Source organism: Tursiops truncatus, chromosome 14 (assembly GCF_011762595.2).
Source record: "Tursiops truncatus isolate mTurTru1 chromosome 14, mTurTru1.mat.Y, whole genome shotgun sequence".
Taxonomy (NCBI): Eukaryota; Metazoa; Chordata; class Mammalia; order Artiodactyla; family Delphinidae; genus Tursiops; species Tursiops truncatus.
The window spans coordinates 43256675-43272331 of NC_047047.1; the positions used below are offsets into that span (position 1 = coordinate 43256675).

The 15657-nt window shown below is 43.3% G+C and overlaps 1 protein-coding gene across 2 annotated transcripts in view; it reads left to right on the forward strand.

Moving 5' to 3' along the window:
- CLHC1 (clathrin heavy chain linker domain containing 1) overlaps positions 1 to 15657 on the forward strand; it is a 171469-nt gene that overhangs the window by 107737 nt on the left and 48075 nt on the right. Inside the window, exon 15 of one of the 2 annotated variants that reach the window (XM_073791647.1) lies at positions 3928 to 4212. The exons of the other annotated variant lie outside the window; for it this stretch is intronic. Coding sequence (XP_073647748.1) covers positions 3928 to 4197 — 270 coding nt within the window. The 3' untranslated portion in view covers positions 4198 to 4212. Of the gene's footprint in view, positions 1 to 3927; positions 4213 to 15657 lie in introns of those variants that run through there. 2 annotated transcript variants of the gene reach the window in all.

Here is a 15657-nt window from a genome sequence, read left to right on the forward strand (position 1 = left end):
CCGCCTGCCGATGCAAGGGACACGGGTTCGTGCCCCCGTCCGGGAAGATCCCACATGCCGCAGAGCGGCTGGGCCCGTGAGCCATGGCTGCTGAGCCTGCGCGTCCGCAGCCTGTGCTCCGCAACGGGAGAGGCCACAACAGTGAGAGGCCCGCATACCGCAAAAAAAATAATAAAATTACAACATAAACTTACAAATGCAAAAACATGCTTTTGATGTCATATAATATTACATAATACAATAAATGATCACACTTTATTAATGCAATAACTTGATCATAAGATTTTACTGGTTTGCTTTTTTGCAAATTCATTTATTAGGTCATCAAAAGTTGTACTTTTAGTAACTTCATTTTCAATTGATGTAATTGAAAGTGACTTTAGTCACTCTTGGCAAATGCAAGATCTCAAATAATTTTTGAAAATCGTTAATTTTGAGAAGGATCCTTCTGTGGTACAACTCTTACTGGAAATGTTAGGTATATTAGAGACTGAAACAATAGGGTAAATTATTTCAAAATAGAAATGTTAGTATGGCAAGAGCTGATGATCAGCTTCCTGTATGTCTGAATTTAATTTTAAATATAAATTTATACAATGGCATTTTAATGTTTCCTCTGGTATTCCAGTAACTTGCAGAGGTTGTACATGAAATTGAAAGCAATTCGTGATTTGTGTATAATTAAAAATGCTTATTTATGCATTCTATTGCTTTATCTTTCATTATAATAAAATTAATTAATTTAAAATTCGTTCTTATTAATAATTGGCTTATCTGAAGCTTCATACGAAAATAATGTCCTTTCTGTTGAATGCAATGGTCTTTACTTTCTAAGTCTGTGGATATTTGCTTTGTAGTGCTGTAACATTTTTCAAAACCAGAAATTCTAAACTATTTAAAGAATTCTAGTAACTTTCTGCTGGGTTTTATTGCAATGTCCATGTGCACAATTTTATTTTATAATAATTTACTGACACCTGTTTATTGACTGAGCAATAGCAGTTCCCATCCCAGAGCTCAGACTGGAGAGTTATTATTTGTGTGGGTGCTGCAGGGATGGGCTCTGGGGGTGGTGGGTCTGCTGGCCTCCCACCGCTGTACTGGCACTGCTTCCATGAGGAGCTTCTCCCTCTTCTGGGGCTGTGGCCACTACTGCCATCAATGCTTCTTCTGTTGCTACCACCACTGTCACTAATCTGAGCTCAGATCTGGGCCTGGCTGTCCCTTCAGCACATTGCCTACTGTGCCCACAGGCTGGAGTGTGTGTGTGTGTGTGTGTCTTTGTGCTCTGCTGTCAGAGTATCTCCTCTGCTCACCCACATGCTTTGTTGTATCATCAGACTTTGCTTACAAAACACAAATTCAAAGGTAAAATTATGAGGTATTTCAAGAGAGTGGCCACAGAGAATTGAACCAAATCTGGGAGTTGGGCCCTGTATGACTGCACAGGTTACAAACTCATGGAGTCAGCCCTGATTCAGGGCATGGATGCAAACCTTGGTGGGGAAGCAGAAGCATCTTTGTACTGCAAGCCAAAAAGCGCTCCAAGTCGGGGACCCATAAACACCAGTACTGTGTTCTAAAAATGGAAACCCAGCACATCCTAAGTTGTAGAGTAGGGGTTCCATACCGATAAACAGCTTGAAAAACTTATATTCCCAAGGTAGAGAGGAAGTCACAATAAGTAACAGAGGGTACTTATTCTCCCCATTCCTGCCCCAAGAGCTGGTGACCTAGGCCTAGTGAGAGGTCAGCTGAGCACAGGGGATGACCATTGCCAGGTGCCAGGTAGCAGATCTCCCACTGGTGCTTAACTATCATCACAGCCTCATCCTCTAACAGTGCTAGAGAGTGGTGGGCAGTGTCCTAAGGCCTTGCCCAGCCAAGGAGAAGAATGTTCACTGGATGGAGAAACAGGAGACAGAAAAGCAGACGTGGTCTTATGTCTAGGTAAGATGACTGGTACTTGTTTTGACCCAGTGCAAGTGCTTTCTCCAGGATGACACTCAAGTTCTTCAGAGATGGAAGTAGGATTTCTCTCTTCATGCAGGATTCCCCAAATGAGACATGTTCAATAGTGGAGCTGGTACCTTAGAAAGTTTTTATAACTTTATTATTTTTTTAATTTTTATTTTTTAAATTGAAGTATAGTTGATTTACAATGTTGTGCTAATTTCTGCTGTACAGAAAAGTGATTCAGTTACATATATATATATATATATATACATTCTTTTTTAAAAATATTATTTTCATTATGGTTTATCAAGGATATTGAATATAGTTCCCTGTGCTATACAGTAGGACCTTACTGTTTATCCATTCTATATATAGAAGCTTACATCTGCTAACCCCAGCCTCCCACTCCATCCCTCTGCCAACCCCCTCCCGCTTGGCAACCACCAGTCTGTTCTCTATGTCCGTGATTCTGTTTCTGTTTTGTAGACAGGTTCATTTGTGTCATATTTTAGTTTCCACATATAAGTGATATCATATGATACTTGTCTTTCTCTTTCTGATTTACTTCATTTAGTATGATAATCTCTAGTTGCATCCATGTTGCTGCAAATGGTATTATTTCGTTTATGGCTGAGTAATATTCCATTGTATACATGTACCACATCTTCTTTTCCTTTCCCATATTAGGGAAGTTTTCAACTATAATCTCTTCAAATATTTTCTCAGTCCCTTTCTTTTTCTCTTCTTCTTCTGGGACCCCTATAATTCGAATGTTGTTGTGTTTAATGTTGTCCCAGAGGCCTCTGAGACTGTCTTAAGTTCTTTTCATTCTTTTTTCTCTATTCTGCTCTGCAGTAGTTATTTCCACTATTTTATCTTCCAGGTCACTTATCCGTTCTTCTGCCTCAGTTATTCTGCTATTGATCCCTTCTAGAGTATTTTTAATTTCATTTATTGTGTTGTTCGTCATTGCTTGTTTCATCTTTAGTTCTTCTAGGTCCTTGTTAAATGTTTCTTGCATTTTCTCTATTCTGTTTCCAAGATTTTGGATCATCTTTACTATCATTATTCTGAATTCTTTTTCAGGTAGACTGCCTATTTCCTCTTCATTTGTTAGGCCTGGTGGGTTTTTACCTTGCTCCTTCATCTGCTGTGTGTTTTTCTGTCTTCTCATTTTGCTTATCTAACTGTGTTTGGGGTCTCCTTTATGCAGGCTGCAGGTTCGTAGTTCCCGTTGTTTTTGGTGTCTGTCCCCAGTGGCTAAAGTTGGTTCAGTGGGTTGTGTAGGCTTCCTGGTGGAGGGGACTAGTGCCTGTGTTCTGGTGGATGAGGCTGGATCTTGTCTTTCTGGTGGGCAGGTCCATGTCTGGTGGTGTGTTTTGGGGTATCTGTGGCCTTATTATGATTTTAGGCAGCCTCTCTGCTAATGGATGGGGCTGTGTTCCTGTCTTGCTAGTTGTTTGGCATAGGGTGTCCAGCACTGTAGCTTGCTGGTCGTTGAGTGAAGCTGGGTGTTGGTGTTGAGATGGAGATCTCTGGGAGATTTTCGCCGTTTGATATTACGTGGAGCTGGGAGGTATCTTGCGGACCAGTGTCCTGAAGTTGGCTCTCCCACCTCAGTGGCACAGCCCTGATGCCTGGCTGGAGCACCAAGAGCCTGTCCTCCACACGGCTCAGAATAAAAGGGAGAAAAAATAGAAAGAAAGAGGATAAAATAAAATAAAGTAAGGTAAAATAAAGTTATTAAAATAACAAGTAATTATTAAGAAAAAAATTTTTAAGTAAAAAGAAAAAAAAAAACGGACGTTCAGAACCCTAGGACAAATGGTGAAAGCAAAGCTATACGGACAAAATCACACACAGAAGCATACACATACACACTCACAAAAAGAGGAAAAGGGGAAAAAATAATATATCTTGCTCCCAAAGTCCTCCACCTCCTCAATTTGGGATGATGCATTGTCTATTCAGGTATTCCACAGATGCAGGTACGTCAAGTTGATTGTGGAGATTTCATCCGCTGCTCCTGAGGCTCCTGGGAGAAATTTCCCTTTCTCGTCTTTGTTCGCACAGCTCCTGGGGTTCAGCTTTGGATTTGGCCCCGCCTCTGCGCGTAAGTCACCTGAGGGTGTCTGTTCTTCACTCAGACAGGATGGGGTTAAAGGAGCAGCTGCTTCCGGGGCTCTGGCTCACTCAGGCCGGGGGTGGGAGGGGTACGGTTGCGGGGCAAGCCTGCGGTAGCAGAGGCCGGCGTGACGTTGCACCAGCCTGAGGCGCGCCGTGCGTTCTCCGGAGGAGTTGTCCCTGGATCCCGGGACCCTGGCAGTGGCTGGCTGCACAGGCTCCCGGGAGGGGAGGTGTGGATAGTGACCTCTGCTCGCACACAGTTTTCTTGGTGGCGGCAGCAGCAGCCTTAGCGTCTCATGCCCGTCTCTGGGGTCCGCGCTGATAGCCGCGGCTCGCGCCTGTCTCTGGAGCTCCTTTAAGCAGCGCTCTTAATCCCCTCTCCTCGCGCACCAGGAACAAAGAGAGAAGAAAACGTCTCTTGCCTCTTCGGCAGGTCCAGACTTTCCCCCGGACCCCCTCCCGGCTAGCCGTGGCGCACTAACCCCCTGCAGGCTGTGTTCACGCCACCAACCCCAGTCCTCTCCCTGGGTTCCGACCGAAGCCCGAGTCTCAGCTCCCAGCCCCCGCCCTTCCCAGCGGGTGAGCGGACAAGCCTCTCGGACTGGTGAGTGCTGGTCGGCACCGATCCTCTGTGCAGGAATCTCTCCGCTTTGCCCTCCGCACCCCTGTTGCTGCGCTCTCCTCCGTGGCTCTGAAGCTTCCCCTCTCCGCCACCCGCAGTCTCCGCCCGCGAAGGGGCTTCTAGTGTGTGGAAACCTTTCCTCGTTCACAGCTCCCTCCCACTGGTGCAGGTCCCGTCCCTATTCTTTTGTCTCTGTTTATTCTTTTTTCTTTTGCCCTACCCAGGTACGTGGGGAGTTTCTTGCCTTTTGGGAGGTCTGAGGTTTTCTGCCAGCGTTCAGTGGGTGTTCTATAGGAGTAGTTCCACGTGTAGATGTATTTCTGATATATCTGTGGGGAGGAAGGTGATCTCCACGTCTTACTCTTCCGCCATCTTCTCAAATCCCCCTGTACCACATCTTCTTTATCCATTCCTCTGTCAGTGGACATTTAGGTTGCTTCCATGCCTTGGCTATTGTGAAGAGTGCTGCTATGAACTTAGGGGTGCATGTATCTTTTTGAATTATAGTTTTGTCTGGATATATGCCCAGGAGTGGGATTGCTGGATCATATGGTAATTCTATTTTTAGTTTTCTGAGGAACTTCCATACTGTTTTCCACAGTGGCTGCAACAACTTACCTTCCCAGAAACAGTGTAGGAGGGTTCCCTTGTCTCCACACCCCTTACAGCCTTTGCTATTTGTAGACTTTTTAGTGATGGCCATCCTGACTGGTATGAGGTGGTACCTCATTGTAGTTTTGATTTGCATTTCTCTAATAATTAGCAATGAAGAGCATCTTTTCATGTACCTGTTGGCTATCTGTGTTTCTTCTTTGGAGAAATGTCTATTTAGGTCTTCTGCCCATTTTTCGATTGGGTTGTTTGGTTTTTTGTTGTTGAGTGGTATGAGATGTTTGTATATATTGGAAATTAAGTCCTTGTCAGTTGCATTGCTTGAAAATATTTTCTCCCATTCTGTAGGTTGTATTTTCATTTTATTTATGGTTTCATTTGCTGTGCAAAAGCTTGTAAGTTTGATTAGGTCACATTTGTTTATTTTTGTTTTTATTTCTATTGCCTTGGGAGACTGACCTAAGAAAACGTTGGTACAATTTATGTCCAGAATGTTTTGATCTCTTCTAGGAGTTTTATGGTGTTGTGCCTTTTGTTTAAGTCTTTAAGCCATTTTGAGTTTATTTTTGTGTATGGTGAGAGGGTGTGTTCTAACTTCATTGATTTACACGTGGCTGTCCAAGTTTCCCAACATCACTTGCTGAAGAGACTGTCTCTTTCCCATTGTATATTCTTGCCTCCTTTGTCAAAGATTAATTGACCATAGGTGTGTAGGTTTATTTCTGGGCTCTCTGTTCTGTTCCATTGATCCATATGTCTGTTTCTGTGCCAATACCATGCTGTTTTGATTACTGTAGCTTTGTAGTATTGTCTGAAGTCTGGGAAGGTTATGCCTCCTGCTTTGTTCTTTTTCTTCAGGATTGCTTTGGCAATTCTGGATCTTTTATGGTTCCATATGAATTTTAGGATTATTTCTTCTAGTTCTGTGAAAAATGTCATGGGTAATTTGATAGGGATCACATTAAATCTGTAGATTGCTTTGGGTAGTATGGCCATTTAAAAAATATTAATTCTTCCAATTCAACAGCATAAGATATCTTTCCATTTCTTTGAATCATCTTTAATTTCCCTTATTAATGTTTTATCATTGTCAATGTATAAGTCTTTCACCTCCTTGGTCAGGTTTATTCCTAAGTATTTTATTTTTGGGGGTGCAATTTTATTTTTTTTATTTTTTAAAAGATTTATTTATTTATTTGGCTGTGCTGGGTCTTAGTTGTGGCATGTGGGATCTTCGTTGCCAAGTGCAGGATATCCGTTGCAGAGGCAGGATCTTTAGTTGCGGCATGCAGGATCTGTTAGTTGCAACATGCAGGATCTTTAGTTGTGGCATGCGGGATCTTTAGTTGTGGCATGTGGGATCCTTAGTTGTGACATGTGAACTCTCAGTTGCAGCATGTGGGATCCAGTTCCCTGACCAGGGATCGAACCCCAGCCCCCTGCATTGGGAGCACGGAATCTTAGCCACTGAACCACCAGGGAAGTCCCCAGGGGTGCAATTTTAAAAGGTTTTGTTTTTTTTTACGTTCACTTTCTGATATTTCATTGTTGGTGTAAAGAAATGCAGTTGATTTCTGTATGTTAATCTTGTAACCTGCTACCTTGCTGAATTCATTTATCAGTTCTAGTAGTTTTTGTATGGAGTCTTCAGGATTTTCTATATATAGTATCACATCATCTGCATATAATGACAATTTTACCTTTTCCCTTCCAATTTGGATACCTTTTATTTCTTTTGCTTGTCTGATTGCTGTGGCTAGTAAAACTTTATTTTCTTATTACAAAATCAACTCCAGTTTTTAGAGACAGATGTTGATTTAGAAAATACAGATAAGTAAAAATAAGAAATCCCACCTAGCAGAAATAACTACTATTAAAATTTTGATATATGATCTAGCAATCTTGCTGTTCGTTTGTTTTTCTGTATGTATTTCAGGAAAAAATATCAACTATAGGAAAGTACATGGAATAACATGAGAAACACTTATGTGCCCAATACCCTGAATGAATATGTATTTACATTTTATCATATATGCCTCAGATTATTTTATATAAAAGAAAAAAATATAATATTACTTGGTATCCTACTCAAATCCTGTTTTCCTTCTTGCTTCCCTAAAAGCAATTCACCTCTACTGTGAATTTATATATATCCTTTCCATACACATTTTTATAGATTTACTACATATGTATATATATTTATATTTTGTGAAGATTAAATATTTCCCTAAACTGTACATACTTTTTCTGGAATTTGTTTTTTTCACTCATTGTTTGTTGTTAAGACTTATTCAAGTTGATACAAATAGACCCAATAGATTAATTTTAATTGCTGTTATAGCAGGGATTGGCAAACTATGGCTACAAGCATCCAGCCTGTGAGCAAATCTGGCTAAGAATGGTTTTGCATTTTTAAAATATGTTAAAGAAAAAAAAAAGAATCTGCAGTACAGACTTAGGTGATCTACAAAGCCTAAAATATTTAATGTCTGACCCAGAAAAAGTTTATGAAGCCCTGTTGGATAGTAGCCCTTTGTGTGAACATATGACAATCCATTCCCCATGGATGGACACTGAGGTTGCTTCCAATGTTTTACTCTTCAAACAGAACTGCTATGAACATTCTCACATATGTCCTCCTATGCATATGTGCAAGGGTTTCTCCAGAACAAGTAAAATTGCTGAGTTGGACAGTGTGTGCATTTGCAGTTTGACTGCCAAATTCCCCTCCACAGTTGCTGTACAAATTCAGACTTAAACTAGCAGTAAATGAGAGGTCTCAGTTTTTCCAAAATTTCATCAACATAAAATTTTATCAGATTTTCAACTGCTGGCTGTCTAATAGAAGTGAGTGGCTCATGGCTTTTATTTATGTCTCCCTGCATTCTAGTGAAGTTGAGCAGCTTTACTTACATTTATTGGCCATTTAAATTTCTTCTTTTGTGATTGCCTTTCTTTTCTTTTTACTGGGATTTACCTTTTATTATTATAGGAATTATTTATATATTCCAAATTCTAATATTTTGTGAGACCAATGTGTTATAGATCTCTTATCCTACTTTGTTGGTTTTTAAATTTTATTTTAAAATTTCTTTTGCTGTTTTGGGTATCATTTGATGTACAGAAGTTTTAATTTTTGTTGTTGTTAAATGTATGAATCTTTTTCTGTATGGCTTGTGCTTTTTACTTCTTATTTAAGAAAATTTCTCCTATTTTGAAATCATAAAGATAGACTCCTATCTTATGATTTGAAAGTTTGAAGGTTTCACTTTTTCTTTTTTATTTATATATATTTTAATGTTTTCCATTTTTTATTGCGATATAATTGACTTACTGTTTATTATTTTTATTTTATTTTTTAAAATAAATTTAGTTATCTTATTTATTTATTTTTGGCTGCATTGGGTCTTCATTGTTGCACGTGGGCTTTCTCTAGTTGCAGCAAGCAGGGGCTACTCCTCATTGCGGTGCATGGGCTTCTCATTGCAGTGGCTTCTCTTGTTGCGGAGCACAGGCTCTAGGCATGCAGCCTCAGTAGTTGTGGCTCGCGGGCTCTAGAGCACAGGCTCAGTAGTTGTGGCGCATAGGCTTAGTTGCTCCGTGGCATGTGGGATCTTCCTAGACCGGGGCTTGAACCTGTGTCCCCTGCACTGGCAGGCGGATTCTTAACCACTGCACCACCAGGGAAGCCCTGACTTTTTATATCTAGGTATTTAATCCATCTAGAATTTGCTTGGTGTATGGTGCAGGGTAGGAATTGAATTTATTATTTTCTGTTTGGAATACCAAGTCCCAACACCATTTACTAAAGGTCTTCCTTTCCCAATTAATTTATCATTAATTAATTAATTGATTAATCCATTCATTCACTCAATGAATATTTGTTGAGGTTCTACTATGGGCCAGGCACTTGAAAACAGTAGGGGGAAAAACTACAGAAAAAATCCCCTCTGTCCTAAAGAAGTATACATTCTAGCAGAGGAGACAGACAATAAACAAAGTATACAGTGTGTCCGATAGTGATACCATCTGTGAAGAAAAATAAAGCAGAGCAGGAGGACAAGGACTGTGAAGGAGGCATTGCTGTCATAAATAGGGTGGCCAGGGAAAGCCCCTTACAAACTGGTATCGTGACATTTGAGCAGAGTCTTGAAGGAAGTGAGAGAATGAGGATGTGGATATATGAAGGAAGAAAGTGCCAGGCAGAGAGGGATGAGTACAAAGGCACTGAGGAGGGAGTGTGCTTGGTGTGTTCAAGAAGACCAGCCAGGAGACACATATGACTGACGCAGAGAGATTAGCAGGAGAGGAGGTCAGAGAGGTAATGAGCAGCTGGCTCATGGAGGACCTTGTGGACCGTCCTCAGGACTTCAACTTTTTCTTTTTTTTTTTGCGGTACGCGGGCCTCTCACTGTTGTGGCCTCTCCCGTTGCGGAGCACAGGCTCCGGACACGCAGGCTCAGCGGCCATGGCTCACGGGCCCAGCTGCTCCGCGGCATGTGGGATCTTCCTGGACCGGGGCACGAACCTGTGTCCCCTGCATTGGCAGGCGGACTCTCAACCACTGCGCCACCAGGGAAGCCCTAGGACTTCAACTTTCAGTCTGAGCGAGCTGGGGAGCCTCGCAAGGTTTTGAACAGGAGAGGGCATCATCTGACTTGCATTTTAAAGGATTCACCTTGGTTGCTGTGCTGGAGGAAGTTGGTGAAACTTCTCTTCACCTCACTTTTTCTGTCTTTGTGGTTGAGGATGTCTAATGCATCCTCTGCTCTTAGTTGATACAAGGCTGCTTGTATGATACCACAAAGGGCTGGACCCTCTCGGGGGAGAGGCTCCTGGTGATTATCATTGTCAGAGGAAGAGTAAGAATCATGGAACATGAGGATAGCATGCTGACTATAATGACCTCAATGGATAAAGGGGTCAGTCATGCTTCCCATAGAACTCTGGATACTTTGATGGATGCTCTATGATTATAATTATTTATTCCCAGAGTTTTATGTTCGAGTGACTGGTAATGAAATAGAACAGGCACCAGATGGGTAGATATTAGCTAAAAGTTTAATTAGCTGAAGAAAGAGAGAAAGCAGTGACAGCCTTAGGCTGACATCTCTTGAGACCCTAATAGTTTGAACTTCACAGTATCTCTTAGTGACAGTTTCCCTATCAAGGCAGTTCCTTGTGGTCAGTTTGCATTTCCCCTACTGTTGTGCTCTTCCTCTTTGACTCTCCTCTATCAAAACACTCATCACATAATAACCAGCTTAATTGCAAGTAATTTCTTCTAGACTGTAAATTCTGTGAGAGTAGGGATTGGGGTTGCCTAGTCCACTGCTCTATTCCTCGTCCCATGTACAGTATCTGCCAGAGAAGGTGCCCAATAAGTATCTGGTGAATGAATGAGAAACTGTCTCAGGACATGGAGCTGTTGTGTGGGATTTGCAGCTGGTTCTGGGTTCTTGTGTTTGGTCTGCTGGGGAAGGCGTTGTATGCTGCACTTTTCTCTTGGGAGTGTTCAGTTGGGTGGTCCCACAGGAATTCTCCCAGCTCTCCTGGGTCTCCTTGTTGGTTGAATCATCCTTGACTGGGTATCCTGGGGACCCCTGCAGTTCGATGCAATATCTGGAGCAGCCGCTGCCTGCAGCCACGTGGGTGTGATCTGGAGACCAAGCTTGTCTTGATCTCTGCGCCAGGCTTCTGACAATAAACAAGCTTTCCACCCAGCAGCTGTTGACAGTCGCCTCCCACACGGCCCACCAGAGCCCTGCCCGGAGGTGGCATGACTCCCTCCCAGTTGCTGTAATAATAACAACACTATATTCGTAGCCAGAGCCCCAGGCCTTCACTCATATAAACACTGTTCATTTGTCTTAGAATGGGGGTCAGAGGAGCATAGAAACACAGAAAAATCACCTGGACATTTATTTAACCATCTCCACGTTAATCTGTTCAGATTCACATTCTCTGATTCCCCTGCGCCACTTCTGGCTGCTGAGCAGCGGGAAGGGGACAAGCAGAGCTGGGGAACAGTGAGAGGCTGGGTGTCAGCTCCCGGCCATGAGGAGGGCCCCTGGGGAGGCCTGGCGCCTGGGCTCTAGTTCCCCTGGGGCTGCCAGGGGTCCAGCGGCAGTTTGCGCCTGCATCTGCCCACGCCCTGAACCGGGGAGTGGGGAAGGCCTGCTGGGAGCAGAAGCCTCAGAGAACAGGAAGGCTTGCCTTGCTTCTAAGAACCTTCTGTTTCCTTCTGCTTGGGTCTGTGCTCTTCAGAGAGGCTCTGTGATGCCCCGGCCCTACTCAGGTGCTGCGGGGGCCAGGCAGGCACCCAGGGTGGGTGTGGGACTCATCCATCACCCCACTCTCAGCCTCCTGGCTGGTCCAGGTGCACACGGCCCACACCCAGCCATGGGCTTTCATTTGACAGCCGCTGCACTGACCGTGCTTTTTTTTCCCCAGCTCCTAAGAAGCAAATGGAGAGGCACTTTCAGAATCCCGTCCACATCCTCCCACCTCTCAGGCTGGCCAGGGGCTGAGAGAAGGAGAAATAGGAAGCCGACTAGTCAGTGGCCTGATTCCTACGCCCCTGTATAATTATGGGTTGGCCACAAGTTCCATCTCATTTTCTCAGCAGCCCTTTGACAGAAGGGAGGAGGAGGCAGCTGTTGAAACCACATGCCCTGGATCTGAGTGCTGCCCCACCTGCCTGGGAGCAAGGCTGCCCTGCGACACCCCAGGGGAATATTTACTTCTCCCCACAGCTTTTTGTTTTTGTTTTTTTTGTTCTTTTTTTTTTTGCTCCCTGTAATACTTCCAAAATTTCCACTGTGGCTGAGTGGTCTGGTCACTGCCACCAAGGTGGTCTGGTCACTGCCCAGAGAATACGGGATTACACTGTAACGAGGAATGCCTGAGGTTCTGTGAAGAAAAGGGTCCTATACGTCCAAGGCATCATTGTATTTACTTCCACTTTAAGGCTTTTATACTCACATCTGGTGAGCCTGGGCCCCTTAGCTGAGGGATGAAGCCAGCAGCCATCACGTGTTCTTAAATAGACTCAAGGCTTTGCTCTAAGCTTTCCAGATAGATTCATTTAAAACTGAAGCTTGCCTGTCACTTTAAGAAATTCATCATATCCACCATCAGCCTGATACTGTTGAATATATTACTATTATGCATGGAGACACATACGATAGCTCTCACAGTGGAAACTAAAACTGTAGATTGGATAATTGCAGAAAATTTGACTGCAATTCACTAAGAGTGTATTTTGGTGAATAAGGAAACAACATTTTGAAAAGTAGGTCAGGGCACTTTTAGGGAACCCAAAAAACCCACAAGGATTCTCTGCAGGTGTGATAATTGGGTGGTGCAGCAGCCTCCCACCTTCATCTGGTTCCCTTGTATTTTTTTTTCCAGGCTGCTGTCTGTGACAGCTTGGGAAGGGGCCCCAGGCAGCTCTCCTCTGAACCCCCCCGACTATGACTTCTCCTCTCTGCCTTTCCCCCAATACACATCAGCCTCACTAGAACCTCAGCTTCTAATTTTAGCTTCTGTTTTTCATTTTGCATAGCATACAAGGAAATATAATGCAGAATTTAGACAGGAGAGAAGTCAGGCTGTTTTCTCCCTGATACATTGGCAGCGATCCATATTGATGGCTGTTGGCTGAGCGCAGTCAGTAGAACAGGGAACCGCAGAACGGTTGTGCCCTTATCTGCGTTAGAAAGCAGTCTCTTTTCATGATCCCAAGAGCTAGAAGCTTTCTGTCCTTTTCCCTTTGCACTGATGGCTGGTTGCATGATTTCAAACACCACTAACCTTACTTCTGGTTTTGTAGAATTTCAAATGGACACAGATCATTGACTGTGTTGAGAGTGAGAGAGTGTGTGTGTATGTATTTGGGGTGCAGGGAGGAGTACTTCCTGTAAGAACAATGAATTAGATTCAATAACCTGTCAAGACTAGAAGCTAGACAGATTCTGCATTAACAATCAAGTTGAGGACCATATCTTACAGCCTGTGTCATGTGGACTGTCTTCCTTGGGTGTCTTTTAAAGGATGGGGCAACACTTTGGGAACAGACTAGATCAGTGCTACTGAGTGTGGTAACATCAGCATCATCTGGCAGCTCATCGGGAATTCAGAATCTTGGGCCCCAGACTCCACCTGCTGAATCGTAATCCCTGGAGGGTGAGGCCCAGCAATCTGTGTTTTAACCTGCTCTCTAGGTGACTCTTATGCGTGCTAAAGTTTAAAAATTACTGAGCTAGATGATCTCTCAAGGTCTCAACAGTCCAACTAAAAGTTAATTGTTCCTATAACTTTTTCTATGTCTTCTCAGGTGGGGTTGCTGAAAATTTCATTAGAGAAACAAAGCCAAACCCAGCCTTTGTTATTGCAAAATATAACGCACAGAAAAGCACATAGATGAATTATATAAAGGGAAGTGTGTAAAACTAAATGAATTATCATATAAGTAACCCTTGGTCACTTCACCCAGGTCAAGAACCCTAGGAGGCGCCTTCTCAGTGGAATCCCAAACCCTTTCTCTACCCTAAAGTGAACCACTCTCCTGACTCCTGTGGTGATCACTTCTTTTCTTTCCTTTATATTTTTACAGTCTAAAACTGTATCCCTAGATAGCCCAGCGTAGTCTGGTCTATTTTTGACCTTTATCTAAATGGAATTACAAAGTACCTCCTCCTTGGTGTCTGGTTTCTTTTGCTCAACATTTTGTCTTCAAGATTTCATTAAGTTTTCAACACAGCGATTCTCGCCCTTTGTAAAGCTGCCGCGCCCTCTCATTGCTTGGATCCAGAGCAACTCCTCAAAGCTGCACAGATTTTCCTTTAAAATGACAGCAAATTAAAATTAATTTGGTTAGTGAGAATTTCATGGTGTTCCTTGAGCCAATCGTGGATTTCACAGGATGTTGCCAAATGAGGACTGGGAATGACTGCTCCAGGGCTCCAGCTGTGTCTTCTCTGTGCCAGGGATGGGATGGAGGAGAGTTAGGAGGACCTTCAGGAGGCGGCATCTCTCCTTTACAGAAAGGAAATGCTCAGAGCTCTGAGCTCCCAACATTCAACCAGTGTGTGGCATTGGATCAGGTAGAGGGTGACCCAGGACTGTTTCAAGGCAACACATGTCTGTCTTCCTGCTAGTTTCATTCAGGTTTTCTCATCCATCACTCAAACAACTGTGCTTAAAGCATGTGCTAGAAAGAGTAGAAGAGACAAGACATATAAGGCACAATTTCTGTCAGTCTTTCCCTCTAGACTGTTGCTCTCCACAGAGGTTAAGAGCAAGGCCTTTGAGGCAGTCCAACCTGGGTTCTGGTTCTGGTTCTGCTACTTACCAACTAGGTGACCTTAAGGTCATCTCCATCTTAAAAATGGAGATTATAATATTAGTACAGATCTCATGGGGCTATTTTGGTGATTAATTAGGAAATGCTTGAAAAATCCTTAGCGTAGCATCTAGCTAATAATAATTCCAGCTAACAGTGAATGCTTCCAATGTGCTAGGTTCTGCAACCCTATATGATTGGTTCTATTGTTACCCTCAGTTTCAGATGAAGAAACTGAGGCCCAGAGAGGTTAAAAAAACTTGCCCAGGATCCCACAGCTAGTATGTGGCGGAGGCAGCCTAACACCAGAGTCTTTGCTCTTAACCACTGTGTGTGTTAGTAACTCTTAGCTATTTTTATCATCTTTTTATGTCTAGGCTTTGGTACTCTTGGTGTGTTTTTCTCGTTATCTGTTTCAAACCCGTCACGTGACTTCTAGCACAGCCAGGGTCCTATCAGCTGCCTGTTCTAGATCAGCCTCTTGAAGCAAATGAGACTGGCTTTGGAATTTGAGGCTGGTCCCGTCTCCTTGTTATATGATCCTCTTTTGAGGGTTGTCTCTCACAACAGAAACTGGTGACAACAATGGTAGCCATAGTAGATGCCAGAGGGCCTTAGCTGTCACTTTATAAGCACTGGCTTGCCCCAAAGCCTCATGCCTCCCTGAATTGGGATTCTGCAAGCAATGAGCCGTCAAAATGGTTCAAAGGTTGGAAAATGGTTCTGAAAGGACAGCTTAAAGGAATTGGCAGTCATTTGGTAGTGGCATATTGGTGACTCTAACTTTGAACAAGATATGCAAGTTGACAGTTTCCCCTGCTCTCATGTGGTGAGAGAAGAAGCACCTGCCGAAAGGGATGAGCCTGACAGAATGTTTTCCTTCTATTGGTGACAAAGTCCTAGTGCCCTGGAGTAGACTACTGAGGGATATTGGGAACAGACTGTGTTTCCTGGGCAGTGACATCGGCAGCTTGAGACAGGGGGGTGGACTTCT